Here is a 24,975-nt window from a genome sequence, read left to right as displayed (position 1 = left end):
ACCCTTGTCTGGTACACAGTTGTGCCTGAAGATTTCTGCTGTCCAGCAAAAAAGTGTGATTGTTCTGAAATATCAGTAACGTGGCTATTGCTTTTTTTTTTTAACTTGCATGTTCCTTGTATTTATTCCAGCCATTCTCTTTTTCTAGGGACATTCACACGACCACAGGGAAAATCAAAAGAGCTGTATTACAGTTTACCCCAGCCAGCTGGACCTATGTCCGCTGGTTTGACCCTAAGTCTTCATTTCAAAGAGTGGCTGGAATCTACCTTTTCATGATAATTTGGCAGGTAAGAAATAAATTCTGTGAAATCAAAGCTGCCATCAGCTCAGTTACTTATTGGCTGTGTTCAGCTAGAAGATACTCTAATGCAGTGTATGTCCATCATTGGAATACACAGTTAAATGAATTGATAATACAGAATTGGACATGGCATTGTTCAGGGAGTTACATGATAGTTCAGGAGTGTAATTACAGAATCTGCAGAAAAAACCCAAATGTTACAGATTGCTGTACTGACCATCAGATTATTCTTTGCAATTGATACAGTTTTAAAAACTGCTAGACAGTGGGGTTTTGGGTTGGGTGGGGTTTTTTTGGTTTGGTTTTGTTTGGGATTTTTTTTCTTCCCCATTGACTGTTGGATGGATCAGTGATACTCAGAATTCTGGCCTGGATCTAGCAAGACTCCACGGTATGTCCCAGCTGTTTTGGCGCTTCATTATGCAAGCGCTAGAATGCTAGCAGACCTCACTAAAACCTTTTTTTTTTTTTTTAAAAAAAAAAAAGTTGTTGAATTTAGTTTTTAAAATGAGAACTGAAAGTTGATTTTTTTTTTTTTTTTATATGTTCTCTTCTACTCCTCTACCAAATTTGCCTCAGTCATTCATACCTGATTTAGGATATGAAAGTTATCAGAAGACCTCTGCAGTGTGAATTATTGTCTGGTCCCTTAATGGGTTTCTGGAAAAGAGAGCAAATATCTTCATAGAGGTGTTGTAGGGGAGAATTCTTTATTTTACTAGTATATTCCTTGCTTGTTCTGGAGCAGGAACCTTAGACTCTTTAAATCCTCAATCTAAACACCAGGGCTCTAGGAAAGCATAAATAGCTTTCCTTCCCTGTTTCAGTTTTCATATTAGTCTTTGCACGTTTTCTGTAGTAACTCATTAAGAGTTATGTTAAGTTGAACACTATCAACTAACTTTATTTTTTTCCTAGCTGACTGAGTTGAACACATTCTTTTTGAAACATATCTTTGTGTTCCAAGCAAGCCACCCTTTAAGCTGGGGGAGAATTCTCTTCATAGGAATCATTACAGCACCAACTGTAAGGTAATTTTGTACACTTTAAAGTAGCTTGACTTAGACACCTAAGAACTGCGCATAGCTTGTGAATAAGTAAGCACATTTCAAGAAATTTTTGCTTTTGCCACCATGAAAAGCAAAACAATCATCACTTTTCAATAAAGTGTATTTTCTGACAAACCAATAAGGTAAAATGTGTATAAATATCTGTGTTTCCGTAGGGATGCAGAACCAGTCTGTTCCATCTTCTGTTTGTATAGCATCTCCATGTTTTGTGAGTTAGATGCATGTGAAAGTATCCAAGTTGATGAGTCAGGTGCTCACGAGTGTAGATGAGGAAAAATAGAGCTGTTGTTTTTTGAGTTCCTTACTCTGTTTCTCTACAGCAAATGTTATGTTAAAAAAAAATACTATATTCTGAGTAACAGAACAGTATATATGTTCTGTTACCAATTGTATAGAAACATTAACGTGCTGTTAGTGTCTCAAGTTATGTGCAGTGATTTCACACTGTTAGTTAAATCACCTTGATCATCTTATAAGCTCCTACATCAATGAGCTCAAGTATGACACTTGCCAACCTGTAGAAGTCTTTGTTCTTAAACAGTACAAGGATTGTTGGATTAATAACACTTGTCTTCCCCATCTATCAGTGGAAATCAGAAATTGAGAAAAGGAACTTTGGTTCCACTTCTTCAGAATTTCCCTCTCTAAACGCTTAAAATTTAGGAACATAAAGAACAGAGCAGAATGGTCTCCAGTAGTGAGAAATTCTACTCTGTTCTCAAGAGGAAAACATGCCAGTGGTTAGAGACCTCACCCAGGGTATGGAATAGCCATGTTCAGTTTCTTTCAAGATTCAAACCCACATCTCTCAAGAAAATGTAATTGTTAGTAAATTAAAGAAAAACTGTGGAAAAAGGGGGTTTATCTTAATTCTTTAAGCTGTTGCACTTTTCCTAAAAGAATTGGAGATTCGGTGGAGAGGCAGGAGACAAACATGTAGCTTTGTTAGCCTGCTAGTTTGAGTACTTTCCCAGTCTTTGCTCTCAGGATTGTTTTCTGTGTTGTTTCAATCTATTCGATCTATCCGATCATCTGTCCTACTAGAATTGAAACCGTCTGGTAGACATCCAGCATGATTGTGTATGATTTTAACCATCAGCACTTCATTTTCTGTATAGATACATTTGTAACATAAACTTGTTTTCTAAATGTAAATACTGTGGGAACTTTCAACTTCATGGAAGAATTTTCTTGTTTCCCTTCTCAGGCAATACTATGCGTACCTCACAGATACACAGTGCAAAAGGGTGGGAACTCAGTGCTGGGTGTTTGGGTAAGTGTTCTTGCTGCATTCTTGAAGCTCTTGGACAAGCGTTAAGTTCCCAGCCTGGGAATAGGCTTGGCTTGAAGCCAGTCCTTGTCTTCTGTTCTTTTTAGTATAAAGAACAATATGGAGAGATTTTCTGTTTTTTGCAAGTTCAGAGGAAAGGAAAATTTTGGATTTGGAGGTAGAACATGGGAAATGATGGAATGAGAAAGAGAAGAACAGAAGGAAGAACTAGAAACTGCTGGATAAATCTAGGCTCCTTCAAATTAGCATTGGCCTTGCTGCCCATGTTGTCAGTCAGGTGAGAAAGATAAAGCTTTTGCCTCTACTACTTGCCTGTCATCGGAGCAGTGTTTACCTGGCCATCAAGGTGGGCATTGCGTCTCTTAGCAGAATCACAACAGAAGACACTGAAACAAACCATGGTAATCAACTATTCTGTTCTCAAAGAGGGAAAGGAATAATACTATGAACAATGGTTACCTTGGCTACAATCTCTTTCAATGTGTCTCTTGGAGGAGACCTTTAAATGAAGAGTTTGCATGATTGCTTCCGGTGAGAACTCTTCTGCATGGCTTGACTAAAATATACTGCTTTGGAAATCTGAAGCATATACTGTTGTAGCATTGTAAAAGCTTCTTATAAGCAAGCACCGGAATAGTGTCCCTTTTGATTTATGACTTGGAAGATTATTAATGGGAAAATAGAAAAGATCCTAAGTCATGTCTTAAAGGAAAAAAAAGTATTTTAAGGAACTGTTCAAGAATCTAATTTCTGATGCCAAAGATTTTAAATTAAAACAGCTATTTCATTCTCTTTGTCAAGATTAGCGTATGTCTTATTTCCAGAATTGCCTGAACCATTTTTGAGTTTAATAGAAGAATCTATTACTGTTTTAAATTGGAATAGCATTTCAGTGAGCCATAAAATACTCAAATCTAATTTAGAGGCAGTGCTTTGACAAATTTATCTTACCTCTACTGTTAGTCTTAGGGATGTTGCAGAGTTTTAGGAACAGTGCTGGGCTGGAAGACATGTTTCTAGGTGCACTGCACCACCATAAAGAATGCCCCTTTCTCAGCATTTGAGATGAGAGCAGAGCATGCTGCAATGTAATTGAAGGGATTTCTACTCTTGTTTTAAATGTACCCTGGAGAACGTGACACATGTCTCCTTGAGTTTGGCTGGGCTTAAATATTCATCTCTTCAACTGTCTTAGCACCTTCACGGATAAATCTATTACTGTCTTCAACATCCAATGGGCATGCAAAAGTTAGTAACTCTGTTCTTGTATAGTTTAACTGGTGCTGAGTAGGAGTTAATAATATTTTCTATAAGCCTGAACTTCCTTACTTAGGGAGGATCCCCCTCCTTGAAACATGCATTAGGATTCCTAAAGGGAGCCTGTAACAGGGAATGTGTTTTTTTAATGATCATGGCAGAGTAACCTGTCTTTGTCACTGGTATGGATGGTGCTTTAGTACTGAAGATAACTAATTACACCATTAATATGACTACTTAATTTACAGTTAGAATCAAATAACCTTGTGCTGTTTGTGCATAAACATTTTAATAGTTACAGGGCAAGAGTATTAATATTTTGGAGCTATGCATTTGAATACAGACATGTTACTGAAATCTGTATTTAAATGATTAGGAATTGAGATGTTTACATGAAAAAGGAAATGTTCTCCACTATAGATGGTAAATTTAGAGTCTTATAGACTCAATAATTCTCTAATTTTGGGGGAAGAATTTTCAGGTTCTGCGTTATGAATAAAGGAAGATGAATTTCTGTTTCATCCAAGAGAAAGAAAGTAAACATATTCTTTGGCAATATGAAGGGAAATATGATGCTGAATGTTTGCCTTCTGACTCTGAAAAATTGTGAAGGATTACAGAAACCGTTATCCTTGGTTCAGAGCTCTCACTGAGCACATTAATGTCATATGTCAATAAATAATTGCCCAAATATTTCTTTACTATCGCATAACAATAACTGCAACAGAATATTCATCTACAGTCTGATCTAGTTAATCCCCACAATTGTGGGAGATGTGTAAGTATTCTTGATACTGCTTACTTCTGTATTCTGCTAGAAAAAACAGAGCAAAACTAGGAGTTCCTGTTGTTGGAAAAGCAGCACTGTTCTGGTAATTTACTGTCCAGAATATAATTTCTGAAGCAATTAAAAACAAGTATATACAGTATATATCTGTGGTGATCAAAACACACTTTTAAAGGCACTAATTGAATTTGTAACAGCCTAACCATGGGAATAATTAAAATGAGTGCCTTGCTTTAGTATGAAACTGTGTTCTTTGTGACGGGATGTGTACTGTAGCATCACTCTCAATGGATGGACAGTAAGTGATGTAAGGCATGAACAAGGCCAGTGCAACAGCTCTGTTGAAAATTACATAATTTTTCATTAAGATGAAGTATTTCAAAAAGGAGTGTCTGGTAGGATGTAACAAGACCATTTTGATTGAATAAAAACGTGTCTTTAGTTCTATGGAGTATTCTCATCACCTTTCAGTAGGACACTAACACCTTTCTCTGTTAGCATTCTTCTGTCTTTTGATTTACCACTTCTTTAACTGTAATAGCTGTCCTGTTGTACAATGCACTTAACCTGAGTATCCTTGACAAAAATATTGGAAAGAATGTATAAATGCTGCACAAACAGCTGTATCGCTTTTTTGAGTCCTTGAAAATAGCCTATTGTTTTGTTTTACCTTTGAGTATATCATACCCTTGTATGTTTGTTTCCTGATGGTCATCTTTCTGTTCCCACTGCTGTAGTTCAGTTTAATTATTTTTAAATTTTTCATCTGGATCAGTAAGAATAATATAAAACCAAGAAAGAAAAGTAATTGGTGACCCAACAGAGTTAACACTGATCTCAAGTTTTTACTAACATGCACCTCATGAATTTGCAGTATTGGTCAATTAGGTATTAATTCCACATTTTTGGCCCTGCTGGTCATGCTGCAAATCTCATTAGATGGTACAGAGAAAGCCTTAATTTATTATTTGGACCAGGACCATCTCTGCAATACCAGTGGTTAAGTCACACACACATCTATCCTCCCTCTTTCATGGGGGGGCTGGGTCCTGTCTGCCAGGCAGCAGAGCTGATTTTGGCAGCTCCCTGGCTGTGGGGAGTGCTGGTAGGGAATGTGTCCTGCAGTGTCAAGCCTGGAAGACCCGAACACTTGACCTGGTGTTAAGTGTGCCTGCACTCTGAGGAGTTTTCATGCACGTGCTTAATAGTCGTCTTCATTATTCATTTCAGCTTGAGAAGAGCCAATTTTCTATGCTTTTGTTGCATCAGTAACATTTCTACACTTGTATGCATTAAAACTATGTAATTTTGTGTCCAGGACCAATACAAACTAAATATATTTCTGTAGCAGCTGATGGAAGCTTTGGATTCATAACCTCTTGTTTCACACCAAGTGGTGGACAAGCCTCCGTAGCTTTGAGCCTGAAAAGGTGTAAACATTTGGTAACTGGGAGAGAGCTGGAGATACTTGTTTTGATTCTTAGAATGCCGGAGAGGAAAGTAAATACTGTAATTTTTCCGCTTGCATTTCTCCTAAAATCCTCTGATACTGTAATGTGGACCTGAGTTTACACATAAACCTGAGCAAATGCTTGGATTCTCAGAGAATTTGAAATTCTGTTTCATGTTAATTCTCTCATTGAAATGCATCTGAAGAAAGAAAAGGAGCCTATTTAGAATTGTAGTAAATTTACATCCAGTAGAGAAATACCCAAAGCTCAGTTCTAGTTCACCCAACAGGGAGTCTGTTGGTTGTTCAGCATGGAAAAGAAATTATATCTGATGAGGGCAGAAGCACAGTGGTGGGTATAAAAAGAAATTATCTGCTATTGGCACACACTCCTGCTTGTTCCCTGGGCAAAGAGAGGCTCATAGAATTGTGAACTGCTGGTCAATCACTTTTTGTATGCTGTTTATGCCAAAGAAAAGTTTAGGAAGAAAAATAAATTTTTCCAAAGAATTTCAGTTAATGGTGGTGTTGGACGTGTGTGCTCACTAGAGTAGGGCTTGTTTAGAGCTGACAGTCTGGGGTCTGTGTTGTGAACATGGGAGTTAAATTCTTAGTGTTTGTAACCACTTTCCCCCCCTTTCATTTACCCACAGGGTTATTGCTTTCCTTGAAGCTATTGTGTGCATAAAGTTTGGACAGGATCTTTTTTCCAAAACACAAATACTGTATGTTGTGTTTTGGCTTCTATGTGTGGTAAGTGAAAGATTTCTCATGTGAGACATAAAGCATGGCAAAAGCATTGAGAGCATCTAAATAGCTTCCTCTCTGGAACATTGGCAGCCAGGGATCGTTGTGAGGGAATGCTGGTAAAGAGCTTTGTGCGCGTCCTAGAAAAAGCAAATGCTAGGTTGTTTAGGACACATTTTGAAGGGACTAGAGTAACTTTTTTTCTTATTCCTTGACATAGCAGAATATAGCCACTTTACCAAGTGCTTAACAATAAAACAAACGCTAGTTATAGAGCATGCTATTGCTATGGGAGAAAATGTTAGTTCAAATGGGACACCAACTGCAGTGGTGCTTGCTATAGTGCCCACTAAAAGGAATAGGAGTTAATGAATAGCATTAATAAGTAATGCATGTTGTTTCACATTGAAGTCTTACAACTACATGGACAACCCTGCTTTATCAGGCAAAGCTCTTCTCACTCAGCCTGCAACTTTCAGTGTGATTACTGCAAATGCACCATGAAATGCCCATTTTCTCACAGTAAATGGATGTTTTTCTTGCCAGACTTGTAACTCTGATGCCAAACACATTTTTAATGGTCAGTGAAAAATAAGGCATTTATAACAGGCTGACAGATAAATACTTTGCTCTTCTAACTGGGAAAACAATTTGAACAGGTGATAGGGAGTCAGAATTTATTCTCTTATTTAGCATGACGATTTTATTCCTGAAACTTCAGAGGAGAAAAGTATTGAATTGCTTCCTGGATCAGAGCACCACAAAACCAAACACGTAACCCAGCCTGAAGCATGGGGCAGGGAGAAGGAGAAATTTTTTATTTTTTTTTTTTCCCGGGCTGGTTGTTCCTGATAATATACCTACAAGTGCCTACCAACTGCCTTTGTATGATGACTGTACAGGATGAGGACAAAAATGATACAGTGTGTCCTGCATGTATATGGGTGATCTGTATGTATTCTCATGCTCCCATCGAGAATTGGTCTGCATGCCCCATGGTGGCAGAACGTATGTGTACCTTGAAGTTGAAGCATGAGTCTCACTCATCCTGACAAAAGATGCAGAGAGAAACAGAGCATGAAAGTCCCTGAATGTGCAATCTCCAGAGCCTCTGAGATCTTGAACTAGCAAGGAATTTGGAAAAAAAATTTATGAATTTTTTTCTTTTTCTTCTCCTTTCGTTTAGGCCTTTACAACTTTCCTGTGCTTGTATGTTATGGTTTGGTATGCAGAATGCTACGGCCACCGAGAAAAGGTACTTTATTAGGAAACCTGGTTTTGTTTTATACCAGAGTTAAAACTGCAGTGCTTCTAGATATTAGAATTCTTTACCAGAGCTAGTATAAATGGTGATGAGGGGGGATGGTCTGGAGTCTTAACTGAAGTCAATAGAAAGAACTCTGAATTCAGTGGGCCTTGGACAGATCCCAAATTACACTGTGGTTTCTAAAGAATGCTGTCCTCTTAGTTACTCAAAATGAAGCTGTAATTTTAGCAAAGCATTCAGGGATGAATGGTTAGCAAATGTTCCCATTGTACAGGTGGAATGCTAGGGGAATATTAAGAATACTTGGTTACACAACAAATCACGTGTCAAAGGGTGAGTTCTTATTGTATCATCTATGTTGTGCCTTCTAACTAAGAAGGGAAGAGTCCTAAGTACTGGCTGAATGTTTTATGAGGATTTCTGCCACAGTTTACAAGTCCAATTGCAAACAGAAGTGCTGATCACAAGAACCAGCATCCCAATGACGTGTGTCCTTCTTGTTTTTGCAGACCTTATCAGAAAGTGAAGACAGCCCATACAGTCCAGATGCTTCTTGGCTTCATTCTAAATTCAGTAGAGGTACTGACACTTTTGCACATATATTCTTGAAGTGGTAGCATTAAGGCTCAGCACTTGGAAGTGGGACTTGAGGAACTTACCTTGAAGACAACTGGAATTGTTTAAACATCCCTGCAGGAGCTATACAGATAAATCATCTGTAAAGCTATTTGGCTTTACTGTCTTTTTTCTTCTAACTCTTGGAAATGTGTTTATTTTTTAATGAAGCAACTGATTTTTTTCTGCCTCTATTCCAGACTATTCTTGTAGGTTAAGGGCATAATGCATTGCGTAACTGTTATGACAGGTTTTCTCTCTGAGCATGACATGTTTGATTTGAAACAGATGAGTGTGAATTGTGCTTTTATTCCTGCTTGTTAAGTAACAGTCAAGAATGTGCCCTGGAGCTTTTGTTCTTACTGACATTTCCCCAGTCAATGTAGTGCTGATGGTCATGAACAGCTTTCTCTGTGCTAAGCAAAGGCAGCCTCCTTCTTTGACTTCTTTTCCCTACACTAGAGGTCAGTTAAATTACCTTTGTTAACTCTTCAGTGTGGTCTTGCTTACTGAACAAATACCGAGATTCACACCTGGAGGTTACCTCTTTCAGAGTTTACGTTCCAGGTGTTTGTATCATTAAAAATATTTCTTATTTATCATATGCTTGAAAAGCACCAACAGCAGACCTTCTTTATATTTCATTATTTTTCTGGATGATGTTACTAGTTTATTCTCAGTTTAATAAATTTGTGGATTTTTATATTTTGGAGAAAAATTGCTGGCACTCAATGTTTTCCCTGTTTATATGTGCAGGATAAATCTGGCCAAGCAAATCTTTCTTTGACTTTGTTACGTCACTGATTACAAGCTTCAGCCTCTTTCATGTTTTGCTCTTGAATTCTTGTTTCAGTCCCCATTGTCTCCCTCTGCTTTCTCAGAGTCAAACATTGCCTGTCATATGAAAGACTGAAACAAGAATCTGTTACCTCACTTCATAGTTCTTAATTTCTGGTAGTAGTACCTGCCAGTAATAAAAACGTGGAGTTTTAATTATTGGTGGCATTTAAAATGGAGGATGTTTCACCACTATATTCTGCTGTAGCAAACTTCTGATTTTTTTTTTGAGGAAGAATTTTGCAGAAGTCTTTAAAGAATTGCTTTTTTTTAAAAAAAAGGCCACTAGATGGAGTATGAGTATCAACCAGTTTGTATTAGCCTGAAATAATCTGTACTGTAAACACAGTAGCTCTAGAAATCCTCAGTGTCTTTTAGACAAGAGCTTGCCAATGTCAAATATATATATTTATTTCTCAGCAGGTGCTGAAAATAGTCCACCAAAACATTCAGTCAATAGTGAAAGCCATTCATCTAGAAGGAGGAATCGGCACTCCAAATCAAAACTAACAAATGGAATTGGCAAGAAATAAGAATGATCTCTGAAGATACCCTACAGTATGACCAGAAGTGACAAAGAAAATCAGACCTGGCTCTGAATTTCCAAATGGAAGATTGATTTTTAAATTTAAAAGTTAAAAAAAGAGGTGTTGAAGAAAAAGACGATCAAGATGGAGGCACCAGTGTAGTGCAAATCATAGCCTGCTGACACTTGCCGTTCACTGATTTAAATCTAGTTTCTTCAGCATGTGGCATTAAAAACTAATGAAGATTATGCTGGAAAGAAAAGTAATTTTGTCATAGCAGGTACGTCCTGTTTTGTGTTCAGGTGTTGCAAGTGCATTTTTAATATCTTAGTTGAGGACTTAAACACAAAGGTTAGTAAACTGATAATCAGTTGCCATAGTTGATTGGATTTTTTTGTTTTGTCTTACTGTGGTTTTGTTTTTTAGAAGAGTATGTAATTCTTTGACTAAAAGCAACTTGGTCCTTCCTTCTCAGTCTCACAACTAAACTTTTCTATACAACAGTTAGTAAGTATTTAAAATTTCCATACTTACATCCATCTGCTTGCTTTTATGTAAAGGCCCTTTAGACCTGGTGACAGGGTTTTCCTAGTGAAGAAATGGGTCCAGGTTTCTTGTAAAGGATGTGAAATTGATCTTCAAACACCTTTGTTGGTTTGGTTTCTTTTTTTCTGTTCTGCATTGTCCTTCTGCCTAATTGTTACACATTTGATTTCTAAGTTTGTAAAATAATTACATAAAAACCTGCTGCAAAGTAGAGGGCCATGCCTCCTGCCCTCAGACAGATGTCATTTAATTGTTTTTCCTCCTTTACTGCAGTGTGTTTTGCATCTTCAAGTGGAAATATGTCACTTTCAACTGTGTCACATAATGTACAATGTTTCTTTCCACTCGTCTCTTAATTTGCCTCTGCCTCAGCTGGAACTAGAAATCCCAGTGTCTTCAGACTGATACCAGAAACTGCTTTGAAGGCTCTGATGCCCTACTAAGCCTGATGATAAGGCAGGGTTTTTTTTTCTGTAGTGGAGTTGCTTTCTAGTTATTTATGAAGGCTTGTTGTAGTCTCTGATGTCTGAGAGGCAGCATGATATTACTGTGACATACCCCACTGCTTTGGTATTTGCTATCATGTAGTCAGATACCTAACAGCAAAGTCATTCTTTCTTTCAGGTTTTTTGTGTGTGTTTTTGTTTGTTTCGGCTTTTTTTAAATGTATTAATTCTGACATCTAGCAAAGTGGATAATTCTCCAGCAGTGAATGTAATGATTAAGTCAAGAGGTAAACAATCAAGAGCAATCAGTTCCTGTATTTAGTTATCAAAATGTTTTTGTGCCAATTAGATTTTGGGATTTATGGGGTTCAGAGGGGTAGATAGTTTAAGCAAGTAATACCCATTAGTCACTTAGTCTTCATAAGAAAATAGGATTTCCTTTTCCTTTGAATAATATTACTGTGATTTGCCGCAGGCTAAGTACTAAAAAAAAAATGCAGCAGAGACTTTATACAAGTGTATGATACTGTAAATAGAAAAAAGTATCCTGTGTAAGCCATTAATTCCTATGTGCCACAGATTATCAATGTTTTCAATGCACTTAAGTGTTGCTGCTGAACTCCTCAGAGGCCCTTCATTTCCCACCCCCCTTTCAATCGAAGAAAATGTACAACTTGGGAAGTAACATAGTAGAAGCTGCTATATCATCATTGCTACAGTGACATTAAATGTTACATGAGAAAAAAAATGTTAGGAAGACTTTCAGGCTTTCCTAGGACTACTTAGGTTTTGTTGATACTGTAGCAATTCCACATTGCCTCCTTATTCGTAATGTACTACATATTGATGAATGTATTTGTAGATTTTTTTGGATACTGAGACTTGTTACTTTTTTATTTTCTTGGTTAATAGCTCAGTTTGTGTAAGACTGAAGAATGGCACTGTAAATTTTCTATCAGTTCAATACCAAAGCAAGAGATTTGAAGTCTAACGGTTTAGATATTTAAGTACTGTGGTTTTCAAAGGTGAGAGCCTGTTTTGTACTTGCAAGGTATATACACACCAACTATGTATACACAGCTTACATGTGTAAGCGGACGTTGAAGTACAATATCTACTTGCCTGTGGGGACAAGCACACATTTTGTAAATGCAGACCTGGTGCTCACACTGCTGAAGTGCACCCTAAAAATATTGGAAAGGCAACTATGAAGTGTCATCTTTTTGGAAGATGACTTCTGTATTCTATTACAACAGCTTGGCCTTGAAGAAATGTTGTTTGACAACACCTTTAAAAGTATTTCTCATTAAGTCTTTACTTAATTTCTTGTATTTGGTTGGGGTTTTTTTGTTTGGTGTTTCTTTGTGGTTTTTTTTTTTCTTTTTTACTACTTTAAAAGAGGGATGGCTACGGAGAGGGGAAACTGAAGTAAACTATTCAAGTGCTGCTTGGAAAATGGCACTTTGTGTCCTCTGTCAGCAGCTCTGGCTGGAATTCACATGTGGTCTCACAAGTCCTCCACTGACTAACAGCTGTATTTTCAGCCCCATCATTTTGGATGTGAGCTTTGCACTGGCAGGCATTGGAAAGGTGCTTTTGATCACTGCTGTAAAATTAGTGATCTCAGTTTTGTCATTTCCTGCGCTATTGCTGAATTCTGTATGTGTGTAACACCTACAATGACAAATCGCAGAGCTGTTTAGCACAAGCATCCATGTATGAATTCTGCTGCTTGAACAGTATTTTGTAACAGTCACGGATGCACTGTCCTATTTTTAACTACTTGTTCTGTCACAGCCTCTCATTCCTACTTTCCTGCTTCTGATGTTCTTTCCTTTCTCTGTCCTCTAGTGATCTCCCCTGCTGCTATGGAGAGATCTGAATTGGCCCTCCAGAGGCTGTCCATCAGTGATGTCAGTCATTGAAGGGAGGCTAATTTGGGGCAGCATGGTGTAAGCAGAGGGTAGTGGCAAGAACTTTAAGGAGTGGATTAAACAAAAATGGAAAGCTTTAAAATGCAGGTATACAGTGAATGAGAGCTAGTCTTGAGTACTGGAGTCCAGTATTAAAGCTGCTGCATAGATCATGCACCGCATCTAATTAAGTATTTGGAGTGTGATTTCAACAAATGCTTTTGTTACTCTTCTGTGAAGATCATAATTTGATGTTCCAGCTGTTAAAACTTTAATATTTTTTACTTTGTTACCACAAGAGGACACAGATGTTACCATGTATTTAATAGTTTTGAATAGAGTTGCTCTGTATTGATTGCAAAGTATTGTATTTTGCAATAACGCATTAAATCAACCCATGTCACCAGTATGTGTGTTTGTCTGTACCTGCAAGGCATAGGAAATGATTACATACTGCCTTTAGAGGCTGTTACATCTTATTCTATGTAATTGCATGCTGACAAATGCAGTGGTTCCTGAGCAGCCTACAGTGCACACTAAGGTTTTGCTATAATTTATTATTTCAGAGCAGCAGATCTGATAATATGAATGGTTATATTATGCCTTCTGAAGTTTCTCTAGTGTACAGGTTAAGTCTTGTCTTAATTATTCTTTTTGGACTTGTTTTACTATTGGATGGGAGAGCTGAATGGCAAGATGGTCTCATGACAGCCCTTCAAAGAAGAAATGAGACTTCCTGTAGAAGAACTGCAAGGCAGGCTATCAGCAAATAAGCTTCTGCCAGTATAAACGTGTCATTGAGTATCAGAATCACTTTGCTTTGGCTTCTACTGCTGCCATGGCTTCACAACAGCAGTTTCCAATTGGTTTTGTACCTAAAACCTATTGTGAGCTGTTGATTGCTCCTCTGCTGTTGGCAGTAGCCTGATGACTAGTGCGTAAGGAAGCATGGCTTTCCCTTTTTCCTCAGTTCCTTCTTTCTACAGGCATTGAACACTGGGACTTTTTGCCTTGCTGAGAAGGGTTTTTCTTCATCATGACTTACCTTTTTGAATACTGATATGTAGAGAGCCCATAAATTCTGAGGTTATAGTAAAATTTGGAATAGCCAGTTCTTAAGCTTGTTCAACCTCTGGGAAGAACAGTTGAGGCAAGTGTTCAGTTTGTAAATGTCTTCTGAAGGGTGAGAATACCTGATTAAATGATTTGTAAGAGCCACCTCTCTCACAGGACACTGTTTACCGCATTGGACAAGGTTTTGTTTATGCTTCATTCTGATCAATTAAAGCATTAAAAAACCCTGAAGCATTGGAAGAAACTTCCTTTAAGAAGCAACACTTGAAAAATGTACACCTTTGTAAGCATGGGCCTCCACTACTTTTGACGAATCACTTATTTTGTGTCTCGGTAGCTGCTGTGACAAGTGGAGCTGTAATCAGCAGTGTCAGGGTCAAGTGAGCCAAACAGCTTCATTTCTGGTCAGTTGTCCTGTGGCACAACTTGCACGGTCTTTTGATTTGGCACACACTGGAAGCTAGAGCTGGAAGCTGGCAGGGTACTGATTGAAACAGGTGTTGGTGCCCGTGCCTGATCCCATGTCTGAGCGTTCGTGTTCAGTTACCTCCTGTTAACATGTCCGTAGGCCTAGGCCCTACTCTCCTGTGTCGCTGTTTTCCCACTAGTGCTCCTCCATCTGGCCATGCTGGAGCACTGTAAGGACTACAGGATGGGGCACTGGGGTTTAACCAGAGGTCTCTGAACTGATTTTAAGCCTCATATGCTCAAAATACCTCCTGCAGTACTCTGTCTCCCTCTCCCTTCAGGTCTGCTCTGCTCTGCCATTGCCACCCCACTCAGTTTTATTCTCTGTAGCCTGGCAGGGACTGGTCCTACTTCAACAAATTAAGGTGCATTTTCACAATAGGATGGTAATGTGTTTTGGACAAACAAACACACCACACGACTCACTTTGCTTTTGTTTTTTGCATGGCTGGTCAGGAACTGAGAACATAGGTTGTTATTCACAGAAAGTGGGACTAGAAAGCCACAAGCTCTTCATAGTCCGGGCTGGCATGCTCCAGACTGCCAGCTTATGCCCAACAAGATGCACAGTCTGTTACCTGTATGCCTGCTCACTCATCTGCCAGTGCTGTGCCTGTGGCTGCTGGTGTGCCTCAGGTCACTCCCCCTGAGCTGGTTTCATGTGTACCAGCCCCTCTGAAGCCAGCTGATATTGAAGCTCTGCCTGCTCCCAGTTCTTGCTGGAATTAGTGATACATCTTTCCCATTTCTCAGCACATCTGGGTCCAGGAGTTCTTCACACTAGTGAAGACTAGTGAAAGTGTGAAGATAGATAGCAGGCTTTCTCACATTCTCTTGGTACCGATCAGGCCAATACCCTGCCTGTATGTAAGAGTTCTATGCATAAACCACCAGGTTGACTCTAGAAATCCAGTTTGGGTCTGGAAGAAGTATTTTTTTTTTTTGTTTTCTGGAGGATCACAGAGCTGCTGTTGCCTTTAGCAATGTACAGTTTGCTGTACATCTGCAGAACAGCATGAAGAGCAGATCCTGCACAAGTCTTCTGCAGTGTGTTTTTCACCTTTCTGTTCACTCTAGACAGCTACTCAGCAAAATTTATCAAGTTCCCTCATACTCTAAAGATGGGTCCAAGTCATAGTTATCTCAAAGGACTTTGGAAATTTTGGGGAATCAAATTTTGTTTCCAGCTCCATCCTAGTCTTTAATTGGGACCATATCTTCTTGTGTTTCTATCTTCTCTCAGTAAAAGACAAGAATTGGTTTCTCATGCTTGGACTTTGTTTCTCTCACAAAGGAGCAGTCCTGCCCTCAACAGCCTAAATATCATTATGGTAAGACCAAGTGAGTTTTTACTTCAATTCAGAAAAAAAGGCTGGGAAAGAATGTAAATTGTAAACGTTGAATTCCTATAATCAACAACAGTGTAAGTGCCAGACTATCCTAAGCATACACATGGGTTTAATTTTCATAGTTTTCGTGGATCTCAGTTTGCAGATGATCATGAAATAACTGGATGGCTTATTTAATGTTTTTTAGAGTAGGGGAATTTACAGCAGTAGCATTCCTATGGCCATGATCCAAAGTATGTTCTACAACTGCTGTGCCCTCCAGTTCAGTATTTCAGTGGTTCTTGCCTTAAAAATGCATAAAAATACTTGTGTGTGTGCATACAAACATAAATCTACCAGATGAAGTATCTCATCAAAATACCCAGGGTCTGGGAGAGTGTAGTCTCTGTGACAATGACTGCTGTGCGCCTGGACATTTGGAAGCATCCTAGCCTGTATGTACATCTAGAATGTCCAGAACAACAGGCATTAATCTCAGTTGCAGCCTCTAGGTGATGCTATAACACAAACACACAGAGAACATGACCTGGATTTTTTGATTTTCAAATGTTACTTCTAATTTTGGGCTACTGGATTTAGCCACCCTGGCTCGGTTTTAAAGACTTCATAACTCCTGTTGACTTTAATTACATGTGCTGTACACATAGGCCTGCAAAGTGCCCGTGTTGTCAAACTTGCTGTGGAACAACCAAAGCAAAATAAAATCAAATTACTAGCTTTGAGGAGGCTTTTAATTAAAATCTTAAATGATAGCTCTAGACTTTGGAGAGCAAGAGCAAAAGACTTCTATTTTGGTTTCTACCAAACAGACAGACTACAAATTTGTTTCTAAGTACCTTCCCTGTTTGAAGGGAGCACTGCTCACTCCAGAGGATCTTTGGGATGAAGCTCTGGGCAGGGTTCTTCTGGCTTTCCTCCTGTTCCCACTGCCCTTCGTGTAGGGCATCAGGGTGGGACAGGATGACTGCTGTTTGAAAAAGTTGTTTGGTGTTTGCTCCCAGGAACTCATCTGGAGCAGGCCACAGTCTCCAGTGCTGCACACTTGTCCAGTTTTCTGGCTGCAGCAATGCAGCTGTGAGTTATCTGCTTGCTCAGATGAGCCTGGCCCTCATCCCTGCCATCCTGTTTGGGAACAGGAAGCCACTGTGTGCGGATTATTAATGCTTCGTGTCTTCATGTGGCTCAGAGTTTGGGGTGGCTCAGTATATTTCAGCAAGCAATCAGAACTTCATACTATCTGCAGAGAATTCCCATTTTTCCATTAAGAGCCACTGAGCATTTTTTCTAAAGATTTGGAAAATCCTGTTAGTCATAAACCTCAACAGGGCACCTGGTTTGTACCAATTACTATGACTTCTATCTGTTAACACCAAGATGTTCCTATTGACTTAGGAAAAAAAAAAATCACTTCTGTGTGGTCTGCTGAAAGAAGAAATTGCAGCTCGCATTCCTTGCAGGAGGAAGCAGTGTCCTTGCTCTTTTCAACCTGTTCTGTGCAGGGTGGCCACTAGTAGAAATCTGTATTGGTTTTGTTGTAGCCTGACTTCAGTACTTAATGCCACCAAAGGACGTATATTTCCATTAATCAAATAAATAATTTGGAAGAAACCCAATACCTTTTATTAAAGTAGCTGAGACATTTAGGGTTTCCCCCCCTCCATGTATGTGCTATAAGAGCTGTAGGTGACTCAAAATGAGGCATAAAACTTTTAAAATAATCTTATTTCTGCCTGTTTGCTGACTTTGCCATATTTGGATCCCAAATCCGGACCTGCACATTTTGTTTGCCCACATTTAAAATGCATTTTGAATAGCAGGACAGAGACTGGGGTGGAGAAACCAGATAGAGCTGAATTGCAATTTCCTGGTAACATGTTCTCTAAACAACCTAAAATATCTCTCAGAGTGAAGCATTCCACTTGTTGACTTCAGTTTTCGACAGCACATGCTGTTCAGTCCCGGCGCTGCTCACAGGGATGGTAACATGATTACCAGTAATGATCTTTCATGCTGTAGAGTTTTCTTTTCGCGATGCTTCCATGTTGAAAGAATTTCTTTAAAACAAAGCATAAGACATTGCTTGATGCAGGGTGGCCAGTAAGTTCATGTTAAAGATTAGAAATGGGGACAGAGGGTAAGTGACTTGTCTACATTTCCTCAGGAAACTGAAGACAAAGAGAAGAGTAAGATCGCAGACCTTTGGTTCCCATGCTGTTACCAGAAAATTATCATGGGATGTGCTAAAAAACAGCTTCTGTAGTAAATCCAAGAATGTTATCCACATCTCTTAATCCCTAAAAATGAAACCAAACTGTGTTACACAAAGAGGGAACAGGGATTGAGGTGATACCCCTGCTCCATTCATATATTCTGGTCTTCATTTTATTTTGCTGGCTTACTTCAATTTACTTATCTTTTCCAATGGGCTTTCATGAGCAATACCTTGACTGCTGATTTAAAATTAGGGTTTGCTAAAGGTAGGTCATCATGTGTAGGGCAAAATAGAAGATCTTTGGATCTCCAAGGCATGCTGGGGCACTGTGGTTCTGAACCAACCTAGTGACTCTCTGCTTTTCTTGTTAGCACTTGTGGTGCAATACATTTGACTTCCCAAGGGATGAAACAGGCTGGTTTGCCTTCTTCACATTTGTCAAGGCCAGCAATCCTGGTTGAAGCAGGGCTGCAGGAGGGACAGCAGCCAGGGAGAGGTTGGGAGTGGGGTTCTCATCCTATGTTTGAATGGGAACCATTTTCAAAGGGAAACCTTAGTCCTTTGGAAGACTGTTCCCCCACATATGTGAAGAAAAAGCAGCTGGAACTATTCTAAAATAAATAACATGGTAAACAGTGTTTTGATCTCACGGGTTCCTTGCTGCTTTTTTGACCACATGAAGGTGCTGTACCCATTCTCCCTGCAGAGCCACACTCTCTATTGAGATGCTCCACATCTGTCTTGGGGGGTGAGGTTATTTTGGACCTTTTGCTTCCTTTGGGTGCATCCATTTCTCATGAGCCCAAATCAGTTTTGTCTCAGCTTACTGCAAGTTTGTCCTTATTGTGGGCTTCCACAATGACCATTACTTGCTTCTTGTTTATCTGACCATCTGACCCCTAGCAAGTTTCCAGAGAATCTTTCAGAGAAAAGCTGCTGTAATTAGCTGATAGCACATTCCTCCCATGTCTCTCTCAGCAGTGAATCTCAAATTTAGCTCTTATTAGCTTGGTTATGGAGATGGCTATGAGTACTTATGCACCACAGGCCTTTAAAACTGGCACGGGCCATGACTTCATGCCAAATAGCCATGGTATTTTCAAGAAAATGCTGACTCAGAAATACATTGATATAAATCACTTGGAGCACCAAGTACTGAAATGTCAGTTGTCTCTGAAGACCTTCATGTCTGCAGAGCCCAAAGGTATGAGTTTGGCTGACACATAAATTTAAATCTTCTATTGTTTCAATGAGCACCTCCACATAGTTGCAGAGAAGCCTGTTTACTGTGGGTCTGTGTGCCCAGGTATGCATTCCCTTCTTGCACCTGCGTAACGAGACTGCAATTTGTAGAAGTGGGTTATTTGGCACAGTCCTGCTGCTAGTACCAGGACCTTAAGGCCCTCATGCTTTTGGTTTTGCATCTATGAAAATTGCTGGGTGAGCTGATCTCCTTTGCGGCATGCCGTTTCCCGTGTTTTGTTTCAATTTCTGCTCTTTAATGTTCTTGAACCTGTCCAGGCCCTGGTGTTTGCTTCCATCAGCCATGCTCTTCTGCCTTGACATGTCAGAGATCTTTCATCAAGGACTAATTACTTTTTGAACTTGATAGGAGGATGCCAACTGTTTTAAAGTGAAAAGAAAAAGGAACCAAAATACAGCTTTTGTTTCCAAGCTGAGTTCCTGGCTCATTTCTGTCCTTCCATCTAATGTGATCCCACAAGGCTTCAGCTTTCAGTGAGTGACAGAGGTGTCCCATGACAGTCTGGTTCAGCCTCTGTTCTGCTCCTCTCACAATTTTTTATGCCACTCCCTCAGCAGCCATATCACTTCCCCTCATGCAGCGGCCAACCTCTCCCATTCCAGCAGCAGGATGGGATGCCTGGGTTTGTGTTGACTTGAGACAATTGATGGAAGAGCCTAAATTAGGTACAGAGTCCCTGTAGGCTTCCTTGCTGGTAAATAATATTCAATAGATACCTTCAAAGAGCGAGGGAGGTTGTAGATGCTTTAATCACCCTCTGGAGTCACAGGTGACCTCTGAAGGAGCCTCCACTGCCAGCAGCAGGTGTGTAACTACACCATTGCAGGACCTCCTGGAAGTGCCTGAATTACAAAGGATGAGTCCAGGCCCTTGTCCCATGCTGCTCCATTGATGTGAGCCATCCATCTCTTTCCCCTGCTGGTCCTCACAGTGTAATGCTGTTTTCCAAATGCAAAGATACTGTACTCCAGCAATGGATACTTCCCATCTGATGGGATGGGAATTACTTGTCACCCAAGAGGAGAAGAGCCCAATGGTGTGCTTTTAGGATGCTGCTGATACTGTGAGCCTGTTACAGCATCAAAGAGGAAACAAAGGGATCCATGCTGGAATGGACGTGTTGTTCACCAGCTTTCTTACAGGACCTGCTAAATTTGAGGCTGTTTTCCTACTAGCGTGATAAGCAATATTCAGCATGGAAAAAGATAAGAGACAAACCTTTCTTTCTTCTCTCAGCTCTCTCAAGGTGTAATTCATCTTCCAGCTTCTTTCTTTAGGAGCTAGCTGCAGCTGTTAGAAGAGGGTTAAACAATCTCACTAGGAAGCAGAGAACTTTATCATAGCTAAGGAGGATTAACACACACATAATCCCCTTACAAAGCCACTTGCCTTCCAACTCCAGTGCATAAAAATAAAAAAAGGATTGGATCAATGTTGTTTTTCTCATATCTAATTCTAGAACAATAGAGCACATTAAGTAATTAAAATGTTCACCTGTAAGATGCTTAAAAGCAAGGCTGCTGGCAGATATATAATTAGCTCCAGTTAGCTGCTTGCTTGTTTACTTCCGTTAATTTACCTAGTGTGGGGTCTTTGGGCTTGGAGCTTTATTTAGAAAACATTTTGTTGTTGCGTAAAGTAATGCAGTGGATAGGCAGGGACCAAAGATAGAAAAATAGAAAAAAGATAATTTACTGAGCCAACATGCATGCTAATATCAGGCATTTCAGGTTCTCTTTGTTACGCCATCTGCAGATGCTGGCAATTTATCTTTTATCAGAAATATAGTTCTTAATATGTTGAGTAAAATCACCTCAAACATTACTATTTTTCTTGTGTTGTTTTTCTTCCACAGAGGATCTGCTCTGCCTGTCTCTGCACATAATATATAAAGCAGTGGGTTTTCAACTTTCTTTAATGGAAAGATGACTCAGAAAGATGCAGAGCTGTGCATGCCCAGACCTTATGGGCATTTTGAAAACATATTATCAGGGATACTACCTGCACCACCAGATAAAAACCAGCCTTAAATTATGAGGGTACACTTACTATTGGTGTTTGGTCCTGTTTTGTGTGTGCACGTGCATGGGGATGCATGTGAAGTGGTGAAGAGCAAGATTTTTGCCTGGTTTCACATGCCATGTCTGCCAGCCCACTGGCTGCCTGAAAGCCAGAGGATGTGGCTTGACAAACCATGGTAGGACAGACAGACAGTGACCTGAGCGGATGGAAAAGAAGAGGAGAGAACAGCAGATACAGGCTGCAGTTAACAGCTCCCTCACCATGAACTATAGGTGTTGCTGCCCATGGGTCAGGACCATTCATTTCACTTGATTTTTTACAGGGTCTTAAAAAACTCTGACAGCACTGGGAAAACAAACTTAAGGAGTGATTTGCAGTTATTTATTGTTTGGATGCTACGTTTGAATGGGTGACTCTGCAGAAGAGCCCAAAAACGGTTAGTGTTTACAGTCTGGATAAAACATATGGGAGCCTGGAAGACAATGACTGACACTGGGGAGGAGGGGGAAATATCATTATACTGATGTTTTGTGAGCCCTGCAGAGGAAGTGAGCCTTTAAAGTGTGAAGCCTCCAGTATGATAAGCAGTGCCTACAGAAATCAGCTTGTGGGATCTGTTTCTTTTGCTAAGCTGCCTTTGAAGGTTGGGGGGCTGTTTTGCCTTCAGTTCCCCTGGGGAAGTTTTCCCGCCTTTCTAGTCTTGCCTGCTGATCAGAGTTACACCCCCGGATCTGTAGGTGTCTGTATTCCTGTGACAGGCTATGATAAAGCCCAGTGTGTTTTTGTACAGTATAAATGATTGTACTTCCCTGTAGGTCTCGAGTTCAACAGCCACAGGAGACTGAGCCTGTCAGCAAATGAACCCTTCATGGCTTCTGCTTTTTTAGTGAAGTGCTGGTTTCATGGCTCCTGACAAGTGCATTTCAATATAAAAAACATGTGTACAAGTTGACTTCTTCTTCCCCTTTTTCTTTGTTGTGGAGAACTTTTCTTTGCCATCCTGTATTTACTCTCTTGCTTAGGGACCAAGGACTAAATACCTGCCTTCCAGCTTCCTCCCCAAGACATCACATACTTTCAGCAACCAGTTGATGTTCAAGTGGCCTTGGACAGACTGAAAATCCTGAGAAGCTCCTCCGTCACAGCCTGCTTCAGTCTTTCCTGCTGTCACAGAGCTGAAGTGAGATGTGCACAGCTGCTGATCTAGGATAAGGCCACCAAAGCTGGGGGAATTTTACCAGAGATGGATCCATCCATCCATTTAAGTGAATCTAAGGCCAAGTTACTCAGGTTACCTATTTATGCTCGTGATTTACTAGGTTTCAAACAATGAACTACAACATTGCCTTATGCTGCAGACAATCTGAGTATCCAACTGTTTTAAGCCCCAATTTCTCACTGGGGGGAAGGAGTTGTTTAATGCAAGGCTGGCACCTACACCGTGACACTCGACTAACATCACAGCTCAGTATCTCCAGTCACATCAAACCTACCAACTCAACAGGGACATCTGTATCAGCTTCCTCAGCCTACAGCCACATAAGGACCTTTTCCTTGCGGAGCTGCCGCTGCCTTCCTGAGCCAGCTGGGCCGGAGTGCAGGAGCCATCCATGCCAAGAAAGCAGGGGACTTGCTCTTCCTGCACGGCCGTGGAGCTTGCACGCCACCAGCACTGCAGGATGTCACAGCCCATCTGCCGCTCCTGCTCTCAGCTGGTGGCCAGGTACACGTACAGAGCCTTCAAACTCGGGTCAGCCAACAGGCACAGGGATGGAAGGAGAACAAATTCCAGACATATGGTATCCCCCCTCTTTTCTATCCCCTAATCTTTCCTCTGGCAGCCTATGTTTGACCACTAGTGAGCCCACATCAGCTAATTGGCTCTCACAGTGTGCCCGTAGCATCTCCAGCTGGTCCTCACTGAATCATGAAGGAAATTGCAGAGTTTGAACTTCATCAGAGACCCCCTGGGCTCCCCTCAGCGTCTCCACGAGGGAAGGGTGACAATAAGCAGCATGCTCAGCTGTTGTCACAGGCAGAGAGGCTCTCTCCAGCCTAACACGCACAGCACCGTGTCAGCGATGGGAAGTCCTAGCACAGAGCCCCAAGTCAGGCTTGAGTTTTTCTCCAAAACTCCCAGAGCCTGAAGGAAGGAAACAGGATCTTGTGTTCAATAAGCACAGAATCAGCTACCTCCAGGGGTGGGCAGTGATGCTGTGAGTGCTGGATAAATACAGCTAAGAGCAGCCAAAGAGAACACCATCTCCACCAGAAATGTGAACAGTTGGGACAGAGCAGGAACTTGAACCCACATCTCCTGACAAGAAACTGCAGACCTTGAGACTGACTCGGAAATGGGACAAAAGGTAGCAATTGTGTTTGTTTATCATTATAAAGATCTGCCTCACCCACTGACTTCACCCTTCCTGTTTTAGATAGGTCACCCTGACCTAATTTTCAGACAGTATTTTTGGATTTCATTGAGCCACAATGAAGTCTGGGTAAGTAAGAGCACAGAGGGCTTTCCTTGTAGGTTTGCAAATGCAGGTGGGCTTGGATTCAGGTCTGGAGAACAATGTAGTGGTCCTGAACTACGGCATTTTCATTACAAATGCCCCTGTTACAGAGGTGGCCAGTGACACATTACTGTGGTGTGACTGAAAGGGCCAGTAAGGGAGTGTGTGGAGCTACCTGGAGAAATCTGACCTGGGGTTTCCCATTTAAGCTAAATCTCCCTCGCCCCCCCCACCCCCGTCAGGGATAAAGGTTAACTCAGCTGTGCAAACTAATTTAAATTCAGCTGCACGTGGCCATAAACTGTACTTTTTGTTCCTGACAAATATTAATATGGTATTTGCTCTGAAAATTCACTGTTTCTCATGCAAAATCTTTCCCCTTGCTGTGTCTCTGCAATGTAGAGTTTTGCTTGGCAGATGGACAGTGCAGGAGGGTGGCCAGGCTGCGTGGGAAAGAGTGAGTGCCCGGGATATGGGGTATCCTCTTTTCCTCTTGAACTCTTGTGTAAGTTTTAAGAAATCGGTGAAATGCAAATGGAAAAAGAAGAATGTTCTTCCAAACAGTTGAGCACAAAGGGAAGATATCCTCCAGTGAGAGGATGGACAGGACAGTGTTGGATACAGCCCATGACAGAAAAGTTATTTCAAGTCCTTTGCCAGCTTGGAGATTGGATTTAAATAAGGGAGCTGTCAGGACTCAGAGCTGTTATTCAAAGGCATAATATATTTTTTCAGCTGCCCTCCCTGTATTGCTGTGTCTTTGCTTGTATGTAAGGGCCTGGCATACAGAGTTACCTAATTGGAAGGAAGCGTCTAGCTTCAACTTGACTGATGGTTGTTACCAGAAAGCATCCATTGAGACCAGCATGTCACGGGACTCACTGTACAATTTTGGTAGCCTTAAGTGGGGGCATATCAGACACATCTCTCAGTTACTCAGCTAACTTTGCCACTGCCTCAGTCTGGAATTCACTTCATGAAGAATTTTTCAAGGATTAAAAAATTTAATTTTT

General features: G+C 40.5%; 1 protein-coding gene across 3 annotated transcripts in view; it reads left to right on the top strand.

The window, feature by feature from the left end:
- PTDSS1 (phosphatidylserine synthase 1) overlaps positions 1 to 22,609 on the top strand; it is a 41,396-nt gene extending 18,787 nt beyond the window's left edge. Inside the window, exons 7-14 of one of the 3 annotated variants that reach the window (XR_012633100.1) lie at positions 149 to 290; positions 1,223 to 1,335; positions 2,582 to 2,647; positions 6,813 to 6,912; positions 8,093 to 8,161; positions 8,683 to 8,752; positions 10,046 to 10,432; positions 22,469 to 22,609. Coding sequence is in view for 2 of the 3 variants with exons in the window: in XM_074898675.1 (XP_074754776.1) it covers positions 149 to 290; positions 1,223 to 1,335; positions 2,582 to 2,647; positions 6,813 to 6,912; positions 8,093 to 8,161; positions 8,683 to 8,752; positions 10,046 to 10,158 (673 nt within the window). In the remaining variant the exon portion in view is untranslated. Of the gene's footprint in view, positions 1 to 148; positions 291 to 1,222; positions 1,336 to 2,581; positions 2,648 to 6,812; positions 6,913 to 8,092; positions 8,162 to 8,682; positions 8,753 to 10,045; positions 13,464 to 22,468 lie in introns of those variants that run through there. The other 2 variants (XM_074898676.1, XM_074898675.1) reach the window with 2 other exon arrangements.
- Positions 22,610 to 24,975: the final 2,366 nt, after the last annotated feature.

The sequence above is a fragment of the Athene noctua genome, chromosome 2 (assembly GCF_965140245.1).
Source record: "Athene noctua chromosome 2, bAthNoc1.hap1.1, whole genome shotgun sequence".
NCBI classification, from domain to species: Eukaryota; Metazoa; Chordata; class Aves; order Strigiformes; family Strigidae; genus Athene; species Athene noctua.
Note: the sequence above shows the minus strand (reverse complement) of the source record. Positions and strands in the feature narration are given on the sequence as shown.